The sequence below is a fragment of the Phyllostomus hastatus genome, unplaced genomic scaffold (assembly GCF_019186645.2).
Source record: "Phyllostomus hastatus isolate PE091 unplaced genomic scaffold, TTU_PhHast_1.1 phas_contig_194, whole genome shotgun sequence".
Taxonomy (NCBI): Eukaryota; Metazoa; Chordata; class Mammalia; order Chiroptera; family Phyllostomidae; genus Phyllostomus; species Phyllostomus hastatus.
This window is the reverse complement of record NW_025333703.1, coordinates 569,126-594,687: the sequence shown is the minus strand read 5'-3', so window position 1 is coordinate 594,687 and position 25,562 is coordinate 569,126. Positions and strand designations below refer to the sequence as shown.

At 36.6% G+C, this 25,562-nt stretch overlaps 1 protein-coding gene across 2 annotated transcripts; it reads left to right on the top strand.

The window, feature by feature from the left end:
* The first annotated feature begins 1,970 nt into the window (after positions 1–1,970).
* Positions 1,971–25,286, top strand: ZNF260 (zinc finger protein 260). 2 transcript variants are annotated; one of them, XR_006785133.1, is made up of 2 exons: positions 1,971–2,358; positions 5,058–5,119. XR_006785133.1 is itself a non-coding variant. In XM_045833807.1 (2 exons), the coding sequence occupies exon 2, from the start codon at positions 22,983–22,985 to the stop codon at positions 24,078–24,080; it is 1,098 nt and encodes a 365-aa protein (XP_045689763.1). In that variant the 5' UTR covers positions 1,971–2,358; positions 22,404–22,982; the 3' UTR covers positions 24,081–25,286. The 2 variants fall into 2 exon arrangements, 1 of the variants encoding a protein (XP_045689763.1); XM_045833807.1 differs by lacking the exon at positions 5,058–5,119 and adding an exon at positions 22,404–25,286.
* Positions 25,287–25,562: the final 276 nt, after the last annotated feature.

Sequence of the window (25,562 nt, the reverse complement as noted above, 5' to 3'; positions counted from 1 at the left end):
GAAACCTCCTAAAAAAATAAAAGTCCAGGACCAGATGGCTTCACTAGTAAATTCTACAAAACATTAAAAGAGGATTTGATAGCTATACTTTTCAAACTCCCTCAAAAAATTGAAGAGGCAGTACCTCCTAATACATTTTATGATACTAACATAACTGCAATACCAAAACCTGACAAGGATAACACACACACACACACACACACACACACACACACACACACACAGAAAACTACACACCAGTATCTCTTATGAATACAGATACAAATATCCTAAACAGAATGCTAACAAATCAAATACAACAATAGATTAAAAAAGTAATACATCACGATCAAATGGGGTTCATTGCAGGGGCACAAGGATGGTTCAACATATGCAAATCAATCAATGTAATACACCACATTAGCAAAATAAAAGATAAAAAACATGATCTTAATAGATGCCAAAAAGCATTTAGTAAAATACAGCATCAATTTATGATTAATATACTCAATAAAATGTGTACAAAAGGAAAGTTCCTAAATGTAATAAAGGCTATATGACTAACCCCAGCTAAAACCATACTTAATGGTGAAAAACAGAAAGATTTTCCTCTAAGATCAGGGACAAGACAAAAATGTTCACTCTCACTGCTCTTATTCAACATAGTATTAGAAGTCCAAGCCAGACAAGAAAAAAAATAAAAGGCATCCAAGTCAGAAATGAAGAAGTGAAAGTGTCCCTTTTTGCAGATGACATAATTCTTTATATAGAATACTGTAAAGACTCCATCTAAAAAAACTATTAGAAACAATAAATGAATAAAGTTGCAGGATACAAAATCAATGTACAAAAATCCCCTGCATTCCTATATTCTAACAATGAAATTTTGGACATGGAATGAACAATTCCTTTTGCAATTGCAACAAAATGAACATAATACACAGGAATAAACAGTGTATTACTTTACTCAGTGTAAACTCATAGACAACAGTATTATGGTTATCAGAAGAGAGGAGGGTGGAGGGAGTAGTAAAGGGTAAGGGGGTAAAATATGGTGACAGAAGATGATATGACTTTGCATGGTGGGCACATAATGCAACATAAAGATCATAGAAATGTTTACCTGAAACCTAAGTATGTACTCTTACTAACCCCAATACATTTAATTTAAAAAAGTGAGAGAATGAATATTGGGCTAGAGACATATGACAGAAATATACACAGAAATATTTCTGTGTATACACATATACACAGAAATACACGTACATGTTATTTGTGTACACATGTAAAACCAAAATACTCAGCACACAAGATAATCTGAATCATGTGCCTTATTAATAAAAAGAAAATTAGGAATTGCAAGGAAGATATTTCTAAAAACAAATAGTAGGTTCTCTGTCACTTGATGGGTCTTTTTAGGCATATACCAAGAAAGAAAGAAACTCATGTCCTGAAAAATATATTTTGGAAACAAAGAGAAAATACCAAGGCACCTTAAACATGCCTTTTAGGTATCACAACTAGTATTTCACGCAAAGAGGAATACACGGTCACATATTCACAATCACATACCCACCACGGGGACAAAGTCAAAGGTCACACCCGCACAGTGTTCACGCTGTCCATCATTAACAATCATACTATGGGGACTCACAACCACACCAAAGCTCCTCACCTCCGCACACACAGTATCACACACAGTCAAAACCACAAACACGTCATTGGGGGACACAGTCACAGACCACTTTACAATCACCCCTTCTCTGGCCGTTCCACCCGAACAGACTTCATTTGCTATCCTCAACTCTGTACATTTCATCTTCGGTCTCCTCCTACTCACGTCAGCGACCAGGCGGAACCACTCAGGTACCATTACCGGGGTCCGTTTGTGAGTCTGCTTAAACCCTCCACCTTATGACCACTGGGGAGAGGCAGGCGTGGCGCCCTCTGGGAACTGTAGTTCAGCAAAGTCCTCGCGATACAGTAGATGGGGTTGGGCTTGAACCCGGCCGAAGAAAGCAGAGAACCGCACCTAGGAGTCTTCTGGTGCTTCTGGTGTTGCCTCGACTGTGGCTCCTACTGGGAGTCACCTGCATGATTGAGCTGAGCTTGTAAAAAGCCAAGGCACAGCACTGCCCTCTCCCAGAGGTAGAGTTAATACGTAGAGTTACCGGAGTTCCGTGGGAGACTGGAGCCATTGCAGGTAGTGGGAAGTGTAGTCCACACTCAGAAAAGTGGCAGACCGGCCTACAAGGACTGATTCCATTCTTCACTGAACCCGGCCTTGGCAGAACCCAGGAGACCGCTAGGAGTGCTAACCAGCCCAAGGAAAGCGCAGGCGCAGACTTTCTGGCTCGCCATGGAAGTCTTTGTTTGCCGGTGAGTGGTTTCGGCTTCGCCATATGCGAATCTGGCCATGGGACCGGCGTTTCTCGGCTCAGTAACCTGCTCAGAGGCTGTAGGGGAGGATTCGCAATGTCTGCGTCGGGGCTGGAGAGGCTGAGGAGGAGGAATCCATCAAGTGACGAGCAGTGTTCAAAGCTTACGTGGAGGGGCAGGGGTACTGGAGGGAACTGGGGCGGGCTCGCGGGTGGGTGACGGAGTGTCTAAGGAGGTGTTAGAGAGTTGTAAAGTTACAGCCTGTGTGAGACACAGTGTGGTTCCAAGTTTGTGAGGGTGAATGGCATGTGAGTTTTGTGGGGTAGCAATCTCTAAACCTCACTTTTTCCATTTTTAAATAGTGATTGCAAGAATGCATCTTTCTGGAGCATCTGTTTCTGAAAGATAAACGAAGGCTCAGCAATTGAGTGATTTTAGGCGAAGTAATTTTTAAAGGGATTTTACATAAAAGCTAGCTAGTGTAGAAACAAAATCGCCAATTTTTTTAAGAGGAAAGATTCCCGAAAAACTTTTTATTGAATGTCTAGACTGCTCCGTAGGTATTGACTTAATTCTTTGAGGGAACTTTGGTGAGGCTGGTTTGAGAAGCCCTGGACTAAGGAATATAGCTGTTAAGAGGTAATTTCTACTTGTGCAGACAACACAGAATTACAAGTTGTCCTTTTTGTGCAACGAGATCAGGTAAACAATTAAAAACTGTCTAGTTTGTAAATGAGTATGGCAATCTGACTCCTAATTTGACCAGGTTTTTCTCAGACAGTATGGCCTTTGTAAACGTAGTGAAACAAATATTCTTCTATCTAGAAAGACATTTTCTTCCAGTACTTTATCATACAACGTATTTTTTCAATAAAATGAAAAAATAAAGCACCACACTACAAAAATTCATATACAAAAATAATAGGTGTGATGTATACAAAAAGTAATCAGTTGCAGAAAAGATGGTTATTTACAAAAGCAACAAATCAGATAAAACACCTAGGGATAAACAAGAAATGTTTAAAGCCTATATTAAATATTTTTTTAAATGTTAATGAAGGGCTCAAAAGAAGACTTGAGCAAATGGAAATATATATCACATTTTAGATAGATTTTTAAACTCTGCAAGGTATTTTGTTATGTGAAGAAAGCAAGGTACACAATGTTTGGTGTAATATACTACTTCTTTGAGTAAATGGAAATAAGAATGTGTATTTGTAACTACATGGTGAAACTTGAGGTTTACACAGAAAATAAAGAATATTGGGGACAGATGCAGCAGCCAGGACAGGGGTGAGAATCATATTTTTTGCTTACCTGTTTTGTGTATTTCCATTTTTAACTGGGGTGGAGGAATTAGATTTCTGTGTTAGCTCCACTGCTTTTTAGATGTTTATTGTTGCCTCATTCTTGAATGTTTCCTTGATCTTCTCACTATTCTCATGTTTATAATTCCAGTCAAAACCAAGGAGCAAACCCTCCCCACAACTACATTAGTGACTTACATTTCTGTTTGTCCTTTAATAATTAAGATTACCGAGTTTCTTACTTTGATCATCTTTTTTCATCTCAAAGGACTCTATGGCAATAGCATTCCATTATAGCTTCTGCTGACAAATAATGAATGTTCATTCCTATCTGAGGTTTGCCCTAAGCTACTCATCCATGTATGTGTCCAAGTGCCCAGTGGACAGTCCCTCTGGAGGTTGCCCAGGAACTTCAAACTCTTTATGTCCAAAATGTTGTAACTCCTTCCTCCTACGGTTTGCCTCCATCCATTACCCCCTTTGTATTACCTGTTTCATCAATTCCTAACACAGTGTAGCCAGATGCTAATCCTCTTACATCTGAGTAATGGAAGAGCTTCTGAGTAATTTTGTCCCTTTTATTTGTCACACCCCACTAAAAATTGGAGACCCTGCTCTGTTTATCACACTTAATAAATGATAAATATGTATGTTTGCTAAATCAGTGAATGACCATATAATTGTAGGACACTTATAATATTTCTCACAGAGATTTCTAAAAATTTTAAGAACTCTGAACCATGAACAATACAAGGATGACTTCCTTTACATTTTATTCATATCACTCAAGGTCGGTGACTTAAAATTTATGAGAAAAGTTGTTATGGAAGGATATTATATTAAAAACTGTGACTGTTTAATAAGGAGCAAGACCACAAGTGACGCCTGATTGAAAGTACCTATATTGGTTGTAATTCTGGAGAACTTGAGCAACTCAGTCTCATAGTTTCTCTCTATAACCTAAATTATGAAAATAAGTTACCTTCTGTATTCCATTTATGAATTGAGTGGGCAGCCTTAAAATTGTATGATGGGTTTGGCCTCAGATGCAAAGTACAAATATTTTTTTACATGTGCTCATATGTATGAGGGAGTGACCCCCCAAAACAGATTTTTTTCTGGAGGGCAGGCCACTTGTAGTACAGGCTTCCCCTGCTAGGTGAGTGTATTATTGTATCAGCTGGTATTGTTGTAAGAGGCTGCATTTGGCTTCAGCGAATTTTTTTTTTGAAGATATATTCAAGACATTTGCCCACTTCATGAAGGGTGATTTAGGAGGGCAATTGCTCACACCATGCTAAGTGTTCAGCAGTTTTTGCCCCAAAATGGCATGACCCTCCCTATTCACCCTATCTTGCTCCCAAGTGACTTTTTTTGTTGTTGTTTCCCCAGATGAAAAAAGACCCCAAAGGGAATGTTTTACTGATGTGGAAGAGGTGAAACAAAAAAACAACAGAAGCATTAAAAAGCATCAAAATAGATGAGCTCAAAAACTATTTTGAGCAGTGGAAAAAAGTCTTGGTAGGTATATTGCATCAAATGGAGAGTACTTTGAAAGTGACTAAAGTTTAAACATGTAAGAATAAATACACAATTTTTTATAAATAAATTCCTGGTATTTTGGGGTCCCCTCTCATATACATTTATTCCAGCTTCTAAACCAAAGGGTCATCATTACTGTGATGTTTTTCATAGGCCACCTTCCTTGTGCATCCCCAGGACCTGCACTTTACTTGTTCTTAAAAGTGTCTGGTAGTCAGTCCTAAGGGCTCAGCCTGAAATCTGGGGTGCTGCTTTGCCTCTCACAAAGCAGTTACGTGGTGGGTAGTCAATTGGATGGAACTCTGGTCTTTGTGTTTGTTTAAGGATCCAGATTTCTCCCAACTTGCCTGTTATTTAGTTGTGGTTGGGGCTGGAGCAACAATGTATCCTACTTCCAATCAGGTAGATGAGGAAGGAATCACTACTCTAGGGGGTCAGTAAACTTTCTGTAAAAAGACAGATAATAAATATTTTAGATTTTGTAGGCTATAGTATCTCTACTGCAGCTACTCAACTCAGGGATTATAGCACAAAAGTAGTTTGCTTGACATTAGAGCTTTTTGATTTATATTTTGAAAATACTTTTGAACCACCAGTCAAATTCTCTTGAAAGGACCTTTCTGCCTTGTGTTCAGATGATGCTGCCTAGTTCTGTTTAGGACTGTCATGTTATAGTATGAAAAATGCAATTCTGATAAGTATGTTTGAGGGATGTTGGTATAAATCCTATAAAAAATACAAGGGGCTTTAATTATGAAAGATATATAATTTTTGTGGGATTTTTTTGGCTTATTAGGAATTTAGTAGCTTAAGCCTGAATGTGTTGTGTATCATGCTTTTGCAAATTTAATAAATTAAAGAATCAATTGGAAAATTTTAAATAAATAGTATTACTGTAATTTGTTAAAAGTTTAGTAAAATCCCAATGCCTTTTAGCCATCTGCGCTGTGGGCTTCCGACCCCTTTGGGGTCGTGAAACATCTTAACAATTTTCTCTATTTTTTTCCTATGTTTATTTTTCTGTTTAGATTTTCTGTCTTTTGTGGTTTTAGCTTTCATAGTTTGTATTTGCGAGGTTTTCAAATTTATTAGCTAGGATTGAGCAAAATAATCTGTACCTTATTTTCTATCTGTGACTATTTCCAAATAGTCAAATAATCATTTTTTGCTTTTATAATTTTGCTTTTATTCTTTCTCTTTTTCCTTAAGAATCAAATCATGAATTTATTATTTTTTTGTTTATAATACGTTAATTTATATTCTTATCTTTACTAATGTGTATTTTTATTATGTTTACTTTTTTGTAATTCCTTAATTTGAATGCTTACTTCATTTCTTTTAAAAATAATATAACCACTCATGCTAAAACTTATGTAAGCATTTTTTTTCAAAAATGTTCTGTGGGTTCTGATATACATTGTTTTCTGACTAATACTTCTGAATATTCTGCAATTTATTTTAATTTCCTCTTTGACCAAAGAATTAGTTCAAGCCAGCAAATTTTGAATTTTTTTTAAAGATTTTATTTACTTTGAAAGAGGGGAAGAGAGGGAGAGAGGGAGAGAAACATCAATGTGCGAGAGATACATCAATTGTTTGCCTCTCGCACACTCCCAACTAGGGAACCTGGCTCACAACCTAGGCACATGCCCTAACTGGGAATCAAACCTGCAACATTTTGGTTCACAGGCCAGCGCTCAATCGACTGAGCCAGACCAGACAGGGCTGAATTTTCAAATGAAAGATCTTGTTTTCTAATTTAAGGGTTTGGGGTTTTTTGTTTGTTTGTTTGTTTTTTATCATAGTATTTTGTCTTTCCCTTTTTTAGTTTGTAGAATATTTGAGGTTTTATATGAACATTATATGGGCTGGATTTGGGAGTTGTTCTTTGAACATTTAAAAAGATGATCTATCTGTTTTCAAGATACAGAATAAACTGATTAGCTGTATCTTATAAATTAGTATGTATTTTATTTTCCTATTTTTATATATTTATATAGTTTGTGGGGTAGTCTTCTCAGTTATTAATGTGTTTTTTGGATTTCTGTAGTTTATATGTTCATGATTATTTTCTTTATTTTTATTATTTTCAGCACTTCTGATACATACTGTTTTAGATGCATATCTGTATATATAAAGTTTAGATGGGTTTTGCTATAAAAGTGTTAAACTTTATCATGCCTCAAAATAACATGGAGGGCTTGTTAAATACAGATTGCTGGGCCCCACCCACATACATCTTGTGATTCAGGAGTTCTGGATTAGGGCCTGAGAATTTTTTGTATGTGTTTATTATCATAGTCCTTTTCTTTTAATAGTTGTTTATTTTACTTGCATTTATTGACAGAAACAATATGGCTGGCACTGATTCTCTTATTTAATATACATTGTTTTAAATTTTATCTCCTTTTTATCTTTTACTATAAGATGTTAATTTCTTTGTTTTGAGTACATATGTCCATCCTTCTAAAAACTTGGAAAGTGTGTATTTTTTCCTTTTTCCTAATTGCCCTTGCATCCATAATTTTCTTAGTTCATTCTTGATTTCTTTAGACAATATCTATTTACTCTCTACTGTAGGTGATGTGTATTTAATACATGAGTATATTTTCAATCTCTCTCTTCTCACCACACACAAGGTTATTGTGGTTATTGTAGCTTGAAATAGGATCAGTTGTATCCTTCTTACCTCCCCCTTCACATATATGAAATTCTCTGTATCTTTGCCTCTAATTGTGCAGTGATCCACCTGTCAAAGTTCTATTGTTTAACTTTGAGCTTCATTTTAATTAAAATGTCTTTACCGCCCTCAGCCTTCCAATCTCTCCATCCCATGTTGTAGCTTACATTCAGATTGAATTCAAAGTATATACTCTTTTTTGTATTTTTCACTTTGATGTCTAAGACATACATTAAAGTTCATTAACAGCCCTGGTTGGTGTGGCTCAGTGGATTGAGCGCTGGCCTGAGAACCAAAGGGTTGCCATTTCGATTCCCAGTCAGGGTACATGCCTGAGTTGTGGGCCAGGTCCCCAGCAGAGGGCACATGAGAGGCAACTACACATTGATATTTCTCTTCCTCGCTCTCTCCCTCCTCTCTAAAAATAAATAAAATCTTTAAAACAAAAAAGCTCATTGACAGAGCAGTATTTTATATCCTTGTGTGCAGTCTTCAGCACAAACAAGATAATTATTAAATAATTTATGATGTTGTAGAGTTTCAGTGTGGTAAGATTTATTTTTTCAATTTATTGAGGTAAACTTATATAAAATAAAAGTCACCCTCTTTAAGTATGTTATATGATAAGCTTTAGTAATTGCATACAGTTGGCTCCTCATATCTGGTTTCCACATGCAAGGATTCAACCAACCTTGAATCAAAAATATTTGGTAAAAAAAAATTGTTCCTGATGTGTACCATGTACAGGCGTGCCTAGTTTTATTGTGCTTTGATTTATTGCACTTTGTAGATACTTCATTTTTCGCAAATTGAAGGTTTGAGGCAACCCTGCATTGAGCAAGGTTGCTGTAATCATTTTTCCAACAGGGCCAGGTAAGTTAGCTTTTTTTTTTTATCAATAAAGTATATTTTAGTTAAGGTATGTACATTTTGTTTGCACATGCTTTTGCACTCCTAATAGACTATAACAACAATTGTCAAACAGTGTGCCGTAAGAATTTTTAAAACATGCGATACCTGACTGTTTAGTCAGGGGCACTGACCTCTTTTCCCTTAGGTTGTCAAATTAAAAAAAAAGCAAAAAACAGCCAAAACAATGATAGGTGTCTGGTGTGACTGAATCAAAATTTTACCTATTTTTTGGGTCAGATTGGGAAAAATATATTTTTTGGTAATTTAAGTGATTAGTTTAAATTTGCCATGAAAAAGGTTTAAAATCACTGGACTACTAGTATAGTATAAAAATAACCTTTACATGCACTGGGAAACAACGAGTGTGACTCACTTTATTGTGATATTTACTTTATTGCAGTGGTCTGGAACTAAATCTGCAATGTGTTCTAGGTATGCCCATAGTTAGGCTTACACTGGTTGCATCTTCACTGAACATGTACAAACTTTTTTCTTGTCATTATTCCCTAAACAACTTAATACAGAAACAGTTTACATAGCATTTACATTGTATTAGGTATTATAAATAATCTAGAGATGATTTAAAGTATATGAGAGGATGTGGGCAGGTTATATGCAAATAGTATGCTATTTTATATAAGGGACTTCAGCCTTGAACATCCAAGGATTTTGGTATCCATGGGGGGAGGTGGCAAGGAGGGAAACCAGAGGATGATTATATAGTCATTTAACTCACACCAAAATTCAAGATACAGAACAGTTCCATCATCAGTGCCTTGTGCCCTTTTGCAGTTGAGCCACATACCCTCCCCCATCCCGGGTGAGATTTATCTACTTTATATCACTATAGCTTTGTCTTTTCTAGAATTTAATATAAATACAGTCATACATGATATTTTGCATTTAATTTCTTTGACTTAGTTTTGTATTTTGAGATTAATTCATGTTGTATATATTAATATTTCTTTTTATGGATGATTAGTATTACATAGTGTGGACATACTTTGTCTACTTACCAGTTAATAGACATTTGAATTTTTTTCACTTTTGACTATTAGGAATAATGTTGTTATGAATATTCACATACTAGTCTTTGTGAGTCTATGTATTAATTTTTCTTGAATAAAGGCTTAAGAGTGGGATTGCTGGGTTGAATAGTAAATGTACTGGTATATTTAACTTTATAAAATATTCTCAAATAGAGCCCTGGCTGGTGTGGCTCAGTGGATTGAGCGCCAACCTGTGAACCAAAGGGTCTCCAGTTTGATTCCCAGTCAGGGCATGTGCCTGAGTTGTGGGCCAGGTCCTCAGCAGGGGGTGCACTAGAGGTAACCACACATTGATTTTTCTCTCCCTCTTTGTCCCTCCCTTCCCCTCTCTCTAAAAATAAATAAATGAAATCTTTTTTGAAAAGATTTTATGTTTAGAGAGAGACGAAGGACAAAATAAAATCTTTAAAAGTAATAAAATATTCTCAAGTAGTTTTCCAAAGTGACTGTACCATTTTTCATTCCCACCAACAATGTATGGGAGTTACAGTGGCTTTGTGCAGTCACACTTGGATTGGCACTTTAGCCATTTAAAGGGTGTGTGTAGTACTTACCTCATTGGGGTTTTTGTATGCTCTTTCCTGATTACTAGTAAAGATAAACTTCATTTCATATGCTTATTGGCCATTCATATATCTTAGTTTATAACTATGTATTCTAGCTTTTGCCCATTAAAAAATTAGATTATTTTTTATTGAGTTTCAAGTGTTCTATGTATTTTGGATACAAACCCTTACAAGTTTCTCCTAGTCTGTGGCTTTCCTTTTTTATTTCTTAACTGTGTTTTTTAAAGGGCATAAGTTTTTAATTTTGATGAAGTCTACTTTACCATTTTTCTTTTAATAGGTTTAATGCATATTGAGGTTTTTTCCTAATTACTGAAATTATAGCATTTATTGACAGCAGAGTTGGTTCTTGAATGAATTACAAGAAAATGAGCATACAATTTTGATAGGTATAAATCAGGATAAAGTTGAAGTTTTCTAGTTAGAGGATGGAAAACAATTATAAAAGAAAGAATTTACAAAGAGGCCAAGAAAAGGGCTCTTTGTAAAAGAAGAGGTTGGATGCCAGTGTATCAGGCATAATCAAAGAAGAAAAATAAGTGAAAACTAAAGTTGATGGCAGTGACAGCTTCTGTATCCAAAACTGATAGTATCAATAATCAAAACACTGAAGTATGATTGGAAAGCAAAGATGGCTGTTTTCTGACCTATTTTCTTTTTTTGTATTAACTGTATGTGTACTTTGCTTTTTAGCCCAAGTGAAACTCAATTGCAGCTAGACATTAAGAGCACTGTCTATAGTTATTTTACAATTATAAATTAGTTAAAGGTGAAAGGCTCAAGTTGGCCCTGGCCATATAGCTCAGTTGGTTGGACTGTAGTCCCTATGCCCAAAGGTTGCAGGTCCCATACCCTGTCAGGGCACATACAAGAATCAACCAGTGAAAAGCATGAGTAGGCGGAGCAATGAGTAGATATTTCTTTCCCTCTATCTCTTTCTTTCTCACACAATCTCCTTATTTTCCTCTGTCTATAAAATTCAAAACTAATTTTTTAAATTTTAATCATTGTTCAAGTACAGTTTTCTCCCTTTTACTCCCAATCCAGCCCACCCACCCAACCCTCCCCACTTCCCTCCCATTACCACCCTCCCCCTAGTTTTTGTCCATGTGTCCTTTTAATTTGTTCCTGTAAACCATTCCCATTCTCCCCTGAAATTCCCTCATCTCTCCCCTCTGGTCACTCTCAGCCTGTCCTCTTTTTCAGTGTCTTTGGTTATATTTTGCTTAAAAAACTAAATTTTTTTAAAAGGCTCATGTCTTCAAGGTCATCTCTGTAGGTATAATGAAGAGGGACTTCTAAGTTGTTAAAGGTAGATAGGATTGTAGCTATTTTTGCTTCATCCCTCCTCACCCACAGTTCCTGTGCTACACAGGTAACCACTTACCCTCATTTAACTGTATTTACTGGTGTTTATTCCCATGTTTTATAGACTATTTTAGACTGGCGTGGAGCCAATCATCTCCAAGCTGTCATGCAGGTGAATGACTGTTTTACCTACTTTTTATTTAATGAATTTTAAACATTATCAACATGCTGATATGAAAGATGTGGTTCATAAAATTAACTGAATTTATTTTTCTTCATATTTTCTCTGGAATTCCTTTAGCAGATGTTGAAACTGTTGAAGTCCTTCACAAATACACTAGTTTTCCAATCATTACTCTTTTTTCTTTATAATCCTCACCTGGATTTTTATTGATTTTTTTTTTGAGAGCGATAGAGAGAGAGAAAGAGAGACATCCATCGGTTGCTTCCCATAGGTGCCCCAGTCTGGACTGAACCCACAATCTAGGCATATGCTTGCAACCTTTTGGACTCCAACCAACTGAGCCACCCAGCCAGGGCAATCATTACTCTCTCTTTGTTTATTTTTTCCTTTACACTTTTCTTTATTTTATCTGAGAGATTTCCTGGAATTTTCTTTCAAATATATTCACTTTTTAAGGTCAACAGCATATTATTTCCTGGAGAACTTATTTATAGAAATCTGATAATATTTCATTGCTATATAATCTTAGTTTTCTGTGATACTAATTATAGTATTCTATCATTTGAATGTGTTCTGTTTCTGGTTGTTTTTTTTTACTATTATTCAAGTACAGTTTTCTGCCTTTTCCCCTATTCCTCCCTGCCACCCCAGCCCTCCCTAACTCCTTCCCCTATTTCTACCCTACTTCTTGTTCTCCATGTGTCCTTTATTATTGTTCCTGTAAACCTTTTCCCCTTTTCCCCCACTATCCCTTCCCTTTTCTGCTGTGGTTGCTGTTAGCCTGTTGTCAATTTCAGTGTCTTTGTTTATATTTTGATTACTTGTTTGTTTTGTTGATTAGGTTCCAGTTAAAGGTTAGATCATATGGTATTTGTCCTTCACCACCTGACTTATTTTACTTAGCATAAGGCTCTCCAGTTCCATCCATGCTGTTGCAAAGGGTAGGAGCTCCTTCTTTCTTTCTGCTGCATAGAATTCCATTGTGTAAATGTACCATAGTTTTTTGATCCACTCATTTACTGATGGTCACTTGGGTTGCTTCCAGCACTTGGCTATTGTAAATTGTGCTGCTATGAACATTGGGGTGCATAGGTTCTTTTTGGATGGGTGTTTTAGGGTTCTTGGGATATAATCCTAGCAGTGGAATTGCTGGGTTAAAAGACAGTTCCATTTTGAGTTTTGTGAGGAAATTCCATACTGTTTTCCATAGTGGTTTCACCAGTCTGCAATCCCACCAACAATGCACTAGAGTTCCCTTTCCTCCACAATCTCTCCAACACTTGTTTGTTGCTTTGTTTATGAGGGCCATTTTGACTGGTGTGAAGTGGTATCTCATTGTGGTATTAATTTGCATCTCTTTGATGTGTAGCAATACTGAGCATCTTTTCATGTGTCTCTGAACCCTCTCTATATCCTCCTTGGAGAAGTGTCTGTTCAAGTCCTTTGCCCATTTTTTAATTGGGTTGCTTATCTTCTTAGAGTGGAATCCTGTGAATTCTTTATGTGTTTTGGAGATCAAACCCTTGTCTGAAGTATCATTGGCAAATACGTTTTCCCATGTTTGGTTCTCTTTTTATTTTAATGCTATTTTCTTTACCCTTGCAGAAGCTCTTTATTTTGATAGTAATCCATTTGTTTATTCTTTCCTTTATGTCTACTGCTCTAGGGAACATATCAGTGAAAATATTGCTCCATGGAATATCTGAGATTTTACTGCCTATGTTCTCCTGAAGAACTTTTATGTTGTCACAACTTCTATTTAAGTCTTTTATCCACCTTGAATTTATTTTTGTGTGTGGTGGAAGTTGGTGATCAAGTTTCATTTTTTTGCATGTAGTTGTCCATCACCATTTGTTGAAGAGGCTATATTTACTCCATTTCATGTCGCTGCCCCCTTTGTCAAATATTAATTGACTTAAGAGCCTTGGGTTTATTTCTGGGCTCTCTGTTCTGTTCCATTGGTCCATGTGCCTGTTTTTATGCCAGTACCAGGCTGTTTTGATTACAGTGGCCTTATAATACAGTTTGATATCAAGTATTGTGATCCCTCCTACTTTGTTCTTCTTTCTCAAAATTGCAGCAGCTATTCGGGATTGTTTGTGGTTCCATATAAATTTTTGAAGTGTTTGTTCTGTATCTGTGAAATACGCAGTTGGTAATTTAATAGGGATTGCACTGAACCTATAAATTGCCTTGGGTAGTAGGGACATTTTTGATGATGTCAGTTCTTCTGAGCCATGAGAAAGGTGTATGTTTCCATTTGTTTGTGTCTTCCTTAATTTCCTTTTTCAGTCTTTTGTAGTTTTCTGAGTACAGGTCTTTTCCATCCTTGGTTAGGTTTATTCCTAGGTATTTTATTTTTCTTGTTGCTATATGAAATGAGATTTTTTTCCTGAGTTCTCTTTCTGATATTTCATTGTTGGTATACAAAAATGCCTTTGATTTCTGAATATTGATTTTGTATCCTGGTGTTTTGCCAGATTCATTTATTAGGTCAGGAAGTTTTTTGGTGGAGTCTAGAGGATTTTCTATGCACACTATCATGTTATCTGCAAACAATGATAGTTTTGTTTCCTCTTTTCCAATTTAGATGCCTTTTATTTCTTTTTCTTGTCTGATTGTGGCTAGGACTTCCAATACTACGTTGAATAGAAGTGGTAAAAGTGTGCAACCTTGTCTTGTTGCTGATCTTATTGGGAAAGCTTTTAGTTTTTGACCATTTAGTGTGATGCTGGCTGTAGGCTCCTCATATGTGGCCTTTATTATGTGGAGGAATGTTCTCTCTATTCCCACTTTGCTGAGTGTTTTTATCATGAATGGGTGCTGTATCTTATCAAATATGTTTTCCCCATCTATTGATATGATCATGTGAATTTTGTCTTTTGTTTATGTGATGTATTATGGTTATTTATTTATGAATATTGTACCATCCTTGCATCCCTGGGATGAATGCCACTTGGTTATGGTTCATGATCTTTTTAATGTATTGCTGGATGTGGTTTGCTGATATTTTGTTGAGGATTTTAGTGTATATGTTCATCAGCGATAGTGGCCTGAAGTTTTCTTTCTTCATTGTGTCTTTATCTGCTTTTGGGATTAGAATGATGCTGGCTTCATAAAAAGAGTTTGGGAGTCTTCTACCTTCTTGGATTTTTTGGAATAGTCTGGGAAGGACGGGGTTAGCTCTTCCTTAAATGCTTTGTAGAATTCTCCTGTGAAACTGTCTGGTCCAGGGCTTTTGTGTATTCGGAATTTTTTATTACTGCTTCAGTTGTACCAGCTGTTACTGTTTTGTTCAGGCTTTCTGCTTCTTCCTGACTCAATTTTGGAAGATTATATTGTTCTAGAAATTTATCCATTTCACCTAGGTTTTCAAATTTCTTAGCATATATTTCTTTGTAGTAATTTCTTACAATGCTTTGTATTTCCATGGTATCCATTGTAATCTCTCCTATTTCACTTCTGATTGTGTTTATTTGGGTCCTCTTTTTTTTTTCCCCTCAATGAGTCTGCTTAAAGGCATGTCCACTTTGTTTATCTTTTCGAAGAACCGGCTCCTGGGTTCATTGATCATTAGCATTGTTCTTTTGTGTCTCTATGTCATTTAATTCTGCTCTGATCTTGGTTATTTCTTTCCTTCTACTTGCTCTAGGCTGTCTTTTTTGTTCTTTGAGTTCTTGTAGATGTAGGGTTAGGTTGTATATTTGAAATATTTCTATCTTTTTAGGTAGAACTGTATCACTATGAATTTCCCACATAGGACTGCCTTTGCTGTGTCCCATAAGTTTTGAGTTGTTATGAGTTCATTTTCTATTGTTTCCAGAAACTTTTTTATTTATTCTGTAATCTCCTTAACCCATTCATTGTTTAATAGCGTGCTATTCAATCTCCATGAGTTTGAGTGTTTGGGTTTTTTTTTTTTCGTTTGGTTTTGTTTTCTAGTTTCAGTCTGTTGTGGTCAGAGAAAATCCTTGATATGATTTCAGTTTTCTTGAATTTGTTTAGGCTTCTTTTGTGTCCTATCATGTGCTCTTTGAAAATTTTCCCTGTGCATTTGAAAAGAATGTGTGTATTGCTTCTTTGGGATGAACTCTATATATATCATTTAAGTCATATCATTTAATCTAGGGCATTGTTTGTAGGAGACTGGTTTGATTTGGTCTGGTGAATGTGACTCAGCTCTGTATGGAAAATCTACAGAAGTGAGATAGTGGGCAGAAGCCAGACATTCAAACTGAGTTTCCCCCTGGGAATCAGGCCTAGAAAATGCATACAGATTGTTATTAGTTGCTCTTGCTAAAACTCAATCACCCTGATCTAAAACAATAAATGTGTGTTGCCCATCTGAAGATAATTTCCAAAGCCTATATGAATTTTCCCAAAGACAGAGCTAATCAGCTTGCCACCTTTCCCTTCTGCATGTTATTTTCATTTCTTTGATTATACCTAAAACCTAGACAGTAATATTCTATGTAATAGATAATAAATCCTTTTTTGATGTAAGACCTGAGAGAAACAATAAGAGCCTGTCTAGGCAAGGGTCAAGGTGGTCTCCTCTTGAGATAGTGGCTGTGCCGTCCCCTTTTTCTCCACAAGATTGCTGTAGCCTGTGCATTTATTCTCGTCTTCAGTCACAACAGGTGGACTCTGCTAGCCGGAGTCCACCACAATTGTTCAATGCCACAATATCTTTGTTGATATTTTGTTTGGAAGAACTATCCATTTTTGACAGTGGGGTGTTGAATTCTCCTACTATAATTATGTTGGTGTCAATATCTTTCTTGACGTCTTCCAAGATTTTCTTTATATATTTGAGTGCTCCTATGTTGGGTGCATATATATTTACAATGTTTATGTCTTCTTGATGGGTTCTTTCCTTGAATATTATGAAGTGACCTTCTGGGCTTTTTTGTGGCCCTTTTTCTAAATTCAATTTTGTCTGATATGAGTATTGCTACGCTGCCTTTTTTTCCCCTGTCTATTTGCTTGGAATATTTGTTTCTAGCCCTTTACTTTTTGTCTGTGTAGATCTTTTGTTCTGTGGTGAGTCTCTTGTAGGCAGCATATGTGTGGGTCATGATTTCTTATCCATTCAGCTATTCTATGTCTTTTGATTGGAGCATTTAATCCATTTATGTTTAAAGTTATTAGTGATAGGTACTTACTCATTGCCATTTTCGTACCTGTGTTCCTCTGTCTCTCTGTCGTTTCCTTCCTTTCCTTAAAGCAGTCCCTTTAGCATCTCTTTCAGAGCTGGTTTGGTGGATGTGTGTTCTGTTAGACTTCTTTTGTCTGACTCCTTGTTTGCTTTTCCATTTTAATTGAGGGCTTTGCTGGATATAGTCTTGGTTGTAGGCTTCTGGGTCTCATTATTTGGAATATTCCCTGCCATTCTCTTCTGGCTTGGAATGTTTCCATTGGGAGGTCATCTGCTAACCTTATCGGAGCTCCCTTGTCTGTAACTTCCTGTTTCTCCCTTGCTGCCTTTAAGATTCTCTCTTTGTCTTGGAATTTTGCCATTTTAATTATGATTTGTTTTGCAGGTGGGCATCTTTGGATTCCTCTTGACTGGGATGTTCTGTGTTTCCTGGATTTGTGTGACTTTTTCTCTCATCATATTAAGGGAAGTTTTTCATAATTACTTTTTCTTTTTTTTTTTTTTAAGCCACCTCTCTGTGGGTTATTTTTTTTTTAAGATTTTATTTATTTATTTTTAGGAAGGGAAGAGAGGGAGAGAGAGAGAGAGAAACATCAATGTGCGGTTGCTGGGAGTTATGGCCTGCAACCCAGGAATGTACCCTGGCTGGGAATCGAACCTGGGACACTTTGGTTCCCAGCCCGTGCTCAATCGACTGAGCTATGCCAGCCAGGGCTAAAGCCTAGCGTCCCTGAGTGGGCACTTTTTCAAACAGGTTTTCTATCCCTTGTTCTTCTTTTCTTCCTGGTATCCCTATTATATGGAAATTATTACATTTCATGTTGTCTCGGAGCTTTCTTACCACTTGTTCGTTCTTTCTGAGTCTTTTCTCCTTTTCTTGCTGTTCTTGTGTTTTTTCTACATTGTCCTCCAGCTTGCTGATTTGATCCTCTACTTCAGCCAGCCTGCTTTGTCATTCTTTCTAATGTGTTTTTTATTTGTGAGATATTATTGTTTATTTCTTTTTTAAAAATATTTTATTTATTTATTTTTACAGAGGGGAAGGGAGACAGAAAGAGAGGGAGAGAAACATCAGTGTGTGGTTGCCTCCCATGTGCCCCCTACTGGGGACCTGGCCCACAACTCAGGCGTGTGCCCTGACTGGGAATCAAACCTACATCCCTTTGGTTCACAGGCCAGCATTCAGTCCACTGAGTCACACCAGCCAGGGGTATTCATTTCTTCTTGATCTTTGTTTGTAGTTTCTATTTCCTTTTTCATGCTGATTTGTTCTCAGTTCCTTGTAGTTGTGAGTTCCTTGAGCATCTTTATAACCATTATCTTTAAGTCTATATCTGATAGTTTGGTGACCTTCACTTCGTTTAGCTCTTTTAGTGGGGAATCTTCCATTCCTTTTGATTGCATGTTCTTTTTTTGTCTCCCCATTTTAAGTGACTGTTTTTGTTCGTGTCTGTGCTTCCTGATGTTTTGCTTTGCTAAGTGTTTTTGTAGGGTGAACTTCTGTGGAAGAAATTCTGTAGGGTTCAGTGGTGTCGTCTCTTTGATCTCCTTGTCTGGATTCTCTAGGTTTGCCCTTTCTTCTGTTTGTGTGGGCTGTCTTGTCATACTAGGGTTTTTACCTTTTGGTGGTTCCTCTATTGGTGGTTCTTCTCCTTCAGCAAGTATAATGATGTTCACAGCTGCCATCTATTCCTGTTGGTGACCATTGGCAGGGGATAGGCAAAATGGATTAAGACAGCAGGAGAGTATTTTATGGGATTTAAAGTACCAGCATGTAGAGAAGAGACAGGAGATTCTTTGGATAAGTATAGCGTTAACTGTAATATTTCACCCAACTAGCCACTTTTTATAAAAGTTGAGAGAGAAGACTCTTGTTAGAGGGGAGAAGGATTGTGAGCTCAATCCAGAAAACAGAGTGCTTGTGCAAGGTTATATGGTTAGATATAGTGAAAGTAAATGGCAGAAGGTAGGCATAGTACGAGAGAGTAGAGATAACCACAACAATAATAATGCTCAGGATTAAAGTGAAGTGGGCTATGACCAGGGTGGGTTGTTATGTACAATTGTTATGTACAATTGTATGGAACAACAATTATTTACAATAGTACTTGAACAACAATAATATGACAAGAAACATATGATTTGGATCATCAGAATAGAAAGTACCTGATCAAGAGTTATGTGTTACTGGAACACAGATGACGTGAAAGAAGAAAAATTAAAATACATTAAAGAGAGAATAAGGAAAACCAGTCAAACAATGCAATTAAACAGAGAAATAAAATGAGGAAAATGAAACATAAAGAAGAGAAACAAAAAAATAGTAATAAACTAAAAGTGGCTAAACTAAAAGTAATGAACATATAATAATAATACACATAAACAATAAAATGCCAGCTGTATGGGATAGCAAAGTGACATTTGTCTCAGTTTCTCAGTTTTGGGGGTTAGCCTTGTGCTCCCTCTTTCAGTTTGTCTCTGAACCCTTTGTAACACCATGTCTTATTATCTCACTTGGCAGGGGGAGGGAAAAAAGGGGAGAGGAACAAAAAAGAAAGAAAAAATAATAATAAGCCTCCTGCTGACTTTAAGGCTGTTCAACCAGTTCTTCTGGTCTTCCTATATGCAGCAGTAGAAGGGGGCTGGGCTGCACTTTTCTCCCTTCCTATGGTTTTGAGAGGATGGGGACCAGGTCTGGGCCGCAATATTTGTAGTTTCCTCGCCACTGGCCAAAGTCGTCCATGAGTTGCCAGACTGAAATCAGCCACTCATTCTCTGTGCGCACAGCATGGGTCAGTCTTGGGTATGCTGTTTCACTCAGCCACTCAGTTCAGCCACTCAGTTCAGCCACAGGGCTCCAATCAGCCTCTCGGCAAACAGCCCAAGCTCAAACCACCCTTGGCGCAAGTCAGCCACTGCTCTAGAGTTCCTTACAAAGCAGCTGCCTGCCATCCTTAACAAGCGCAGGGCTTTTCACACTGCCCAACTTTCCAACCAGTCTGGAGACTATCTGTGTCAACATTGGACACGGCCCAACTCCTCTCTTCTCCAGGTGTCACCTGCCACTTCAATTTCTTTGGTACCGGCGTCCACAGTCCCATCAGATGTGTACTACCTGTGTGTGTTTCCCACTTCATCTCTACTCCCAGCAACTTCAGCATCCAGGTCCCTCCTGGTGCCCAGGTGCCCTCCCTGCTCTGGTAAGGGAGGGAGCTAGTGATCTAATTGTCCTTCCTATGTCCTGAGGCAGGCAGCAGGCCAGGTGCCGCAGAAGCCTCCATCCCCATTTAGATCCCAGAGACCTTACCATTCCAGCACAATCTCCTCACTCTCTGTTTTTCAATGTCCTCTGCAAATTTTGGCCTCCAAACTTCCTGTAAGCTGGAATTCCCTTGGCTGTTCACTCTGTTCTTCAGAAGATCAGCTAGGTGTTCCAACTGGGCACACAGAGAACTGAGCTCTACTCACAAGTACCTTGCCACCATCCTCCAGAATCCTGTTTCTTGCCTTGTTGGTTTTTTTTTCCTTTTTGTTTTGATCTACCTTTCATGTTAGGGCTTTCATCAGTTTTTGTGATCTTCAGCTCTACATTAATATGAACACTAGGACTAGAAAGATTATTGTAATATCTGCATGGGTAGAACTTGTGAAAAGGTGGGTATCACTCTACAGCATTAAGTAAGATATCTTGGTGTTTCCTTTATATGACTCCAAATGTCAGTATCTGTAGGTGGTCTCAAGATCTCTCTCTTTTTTTTTTCTTCAGAAAAGAACCTTTCTGTCATATGACACTTGGGAACCATCAGCATTTCTAGAGTTTAGCAGTAGAAAGGGGTTGGGACCCTCTTCTATATTTAAACTTTTATTCATCCCTTTTCTTTCTTATCTACTTTGCCTGTCATTACTAAATCTGGAGACTTTATTATACTTTGTCTGGATAATAAATTCCTGCTTCCTACCAGCTAGGAGCATTGGGCGTATCAGCTGCTCTTTTTATAATTAATTTATTTAAGCCTTACCTTTCAGTCTCACCCAGTTTCTCCAGTTGTGGAGCCTTTTTGTTGACAGCTATACTACAAATTACCTTTCCTTTATTTACTTATTATTTTTAATCCTCACCTGAGGATGTATTTGTTGATTTTGAGAGAGAGAAACATCAGTGTGAGAGAGAAACATCAATTAGTTGCCTCCCATGCGTGCCCCCACTGGGGATTGAACCTGCAAGCTAGGTGTGTGCTCTGACTGGGCATCAAATCTGCAAGTTTATTTTTCAGTGCATGGGACACACTCCAACCAACTGAGCCACCCCAGCAGGACTAAATATCCTTAGTTTTAGGTGTCATCCTCATTTGCTGACATTTTATTTAAGCCACTGAGTTCTGCAGTTAATTTATAGTCCTTTATTTGTCTTCCTTTCAGAATGTAATACTTTTCATACAGTGATTACTCCTCAACCTTTTAGTTTCTATGACTGTGTGTTTCCTTTCTCCCCCTTACTATCATTTTAATGGAGTACAAGGAAGATGTAGAAATAAATACAGTCATGTGCTACTTACCAAGAGATACATTTTGAGAAATGCTTCAGGTGATTTTATCATTGTACAGACACCATAAAGTGTACTTACACAAACCTAGATCATATAGCCTTTTACACACTGGTTATATATGTTATATTATATAACCTGGTTAAATTATATAACCAGGGGTCTCCAACCTCCAAGCTAATGGGCCGTTACCAGTCCTGGCCTGTTAGGAACCTGTCTGCACAGCAGGTGAGCTTAAATGTAATGCCCTTGAATCACCCCAGTCTGTGGAAAACTTGTCTTCCATGAAACCAGTCCCTGGTGCCAAAAAGGTTGCAGACCAGTGACCTATAGGACCACTGTCATATATGCAGTCCATTGTTGACCACAAGGCATGGTCGTATCTTATTTAACCTCACATCCTCTTTAATAATACTTCTATTCATTTCATTTTTATCCCTTCATTCTAGTCTTTCCCAATTTTATGTTTGTCTTTTCTTCCTGTCATCTGCCACATAAAAATGTTTTATTTTACTAAGTTCTGAACTATGTAAGATTACATTATAAGCAGTTTAAGCTACATGAACCCATGAATGACGTTTGTATTTGAGCTTTCTTTTTTATACTGGTAGGGTAGGTTTGAAATGAAGAGTTTACTTATAATAGCATATTTTTAAATTTTAATAATAGTGGAACAATTCAGAAATATTACTGAGTTTGATGATAGCTGCTTTATTGGATGTTTACTACATGCCAGGCACTAAATATTTTACAGTTATTAACTCTTCAATGATGATTTTTTATACTTCCTTTTAGAAAGTACCTGAGAAATTTATAAAGCTACATCATGAAATACATAAAGTCTCATCCATCTCCATGAAAGCTAAGGAAAAACTCAGAAAACCTAGGAAACAAAAGTATTTCATCTGATCACAGACATTGATTCTTAAGACTACACCTATATGTAAGGGACTCAATTTAAAAGAGTTTGTAACATAATTTATACTTAAATATGAGAGAAACTAAGAAAAAATCATTAAGACTGTAATGAGAATGCTATATTTCATTGTTTTGTAATAACCTATTCTAAGGATAATCAATGTGAAGAGATTTCCATTGTAAATTCAGCTTTATGAGATACCTGAGAAATGATATTGGAGAAAAACCATGTGAATTTAGTGAATGTAGAATAGCTTTCATCTATGTGACACGTCAAGAGATACTAAAGGAAGTCTTATTGGAGAAAGTATCTGCAGGATAACAATGTTGGAGAACCTTCAGACTGAATCAGATATCCTTCAACATAATTAAATTCATACTAGAGAGAAAACTTATGAGTGTAATGAATGTGGAAAAACCTTTAGTCTGAAGCAAAACCTCATTGAGCATAAGACAATGCATACAGGAGAGAAATCACTTGAATGTAATGAATGTGGCAAAGTATTCTCTCAAGTCTCACCTCTTGGTCTACATTTGAGAAGTCACACAGGAAAGAAACCATATAAATGTAGTAAATGTGAAAAGGCCTTTAGCCAGAAGGGAAACTTTCTTTCTTATCAGAAATATCATACTGAAGAGAAACCTTATGAATGTGAGAGAACTTCTATTCACATGCCAAGTCTTATGAAGCACCAGAGAAATCATACTGGAAACAAATTGTATGCATGTAAGGAATGTGGGAAAGCCTTCGATGGCAAATCATCTCTAACTGACCATGAGAAAATTCATATGGGGGAGAAACCATTTGAATGTAATCAATGTGGAAGAACCTTCAGCCAGAAGCAATACCTCATTAAACATCAGAATATTCATAGCGGAAAGAAACCCTTTAAATGTAATGAGTGTGGAAAACCCTTTAGCCAGAAGGAAAACCTCATTATCCATCAAAGAATACATACTGGAGAGAAACCTTATGAATGTAAAGGGTGTGGGAAAGCTTTCATTCAGAAGTCAAGCCTCATTAGACACCAGAGAAGTCATACAGGAGAGAAACCCTATGTATGTAAGGAATGTGGGAAAGCCTTCAGTGGCAAGTCAAATCTCACTGAGCATGAGAAAATTCATATTGGAGAGAAACCGTATAAATGTAATGAATGTGGAACAATCTTTAGGCAGAAGCAATACCTCATTAAACATCACAACATTCATACTGGGGAGAAGCCCTATGAATGTAATAAATGTGGAAAAGCCTTCTCTCGAATTACGTCACTTATAGTACATGTGAGAATTCATACAGGTGATAAACCTTACGAATGTAAAATATGTGGGAAAGCCTTCTGTCAAAGCTCATCTCTTACTGTGCATATGAGAAGCCATACAGGTGAGAAGCCCTATGGTTGTAATGAATGTGGGAAAGCCTTCTCTCAATTCTCAACTCTTGCTCTACATATGAGAATCCATACTGGAGAAAAGCCTTATCAGTGTAGTGAATGTGGGAAAGCTTTCAGCCAGAAGTCACATCACATTAGACACCAGAGAATCCATACTCATTAAAGCTCTGTGAATGTCTTGAATTTAGGAAAAACCTTCAACACAATTCACACTTTATCACATATTAGAAAATCCATCTTACTATGGTGACATAAATGTGAAAAATCCTTCAGCAATTCAAACTTAAAATACTGAGATTTTAAATAAGAAGTATGATGGTATGAAAACATATACCTCCAGAGCCCCCACAACAAACATTTTTAATGCTGTACTTCTTAAAAGCATTCTCAGTGAAGAAAGGATCCAGCCATGGACACTAATCAATGTGGTTCTGGAAGGTCTGCCTGATGATGAAGACAAAAACATGAGAGGTATAAAGATGTATAATTAAGAGAAAAAACTCATTTGTGTTATATGTTTTGCTATATGCAGAGTCATCAGTTATTTGCTCTTGATCCAGCCATGAAAACCAGGTTGCATCCTGAAACATATGCATGCCTGTATAAGGAATTGGTAATTGATAGATGTGGTATCACAAGTTAGTAAGGAAGTCATGCATGAGTCAAAAATGGTCTCAGGGTAATTGACTCTTCATATGGAAAAATATTTGCTGTCATATAAAATATTTATTTATTTATTTATTATGAACCCAAATAATATTGAAGACTAGAATGCAAAACAGTAATATGAGAATTTTATAGGAGAATGTTTTTAAAGCCTTGGAGTAGGACAGGACTTCTAAAACTGATTCTAGAATACTCCCTTTGAGTATATTTACATATACCCAAGAAACTGATACATGTACCCAGGGAGTCATATACCTTTATGTTCATTGCAGCATGAATTATATTAGCAAAATATTGGAAACATCTGTCTCTTGTGAAATGGTTGAATATAGTTATACAGTAGAATATTCTCTAGTAGTTAAATACAAGTTAAATATATACCTATTAACAAGAGAAAATCTGAAAAATCATGTAGAGTGAAAAAAATTAAAATGATGTATATGTTATAATGACACCTGTGTGAATTTGAATGAAATCACCAGTAACCAACACCAGTATGAAGCAATGGTTGTAGAACATTTTTATGTAAAACTATGAAGAATGGATTGGAAGGATACACATTCAGTTCTAAAAGTGGTTGCCTCCAGAAAGAAGGGAGGGGATGGGAAATGAGATCAAGTATGGTAGTTAAAGAATATTTCAGTTTTGTATCTAAATATCTCTTATTAAAAAGAAATAAAAATTTCAGGTAACCATAACAAAATGTTAGTTAATTCTATGTTGTGTCAATATATTTGCTTAATTTATTTCTGTGCTATTTCCTTCGAACTTCTGCAAATTAAAAAGAGATAAAAGTAGGGAAGATACACATGAAGTACATGTTTAAATGGACTCACATTTTCAGTCAGATGCTAATATTTTATTTAAAATATTTCTAAAATTATCTTTAAAATATGAAAAAAATTGTGATGGTAGCTTAACAGTTCCAATTATTTACTTTCACATGCCACATCACTGTGTGTAGTTTCTATTCAGAAGT

Bases quoted from the DNA above. Each gene is read 5' to 3' on its own strand.
- ZNF260 (XM_045833807.1), top strand. From the start codon at position 22,983: ATGCATACAGGAGAGAAATCACTTGAATGTAATGAATGTGGCAAAGTA.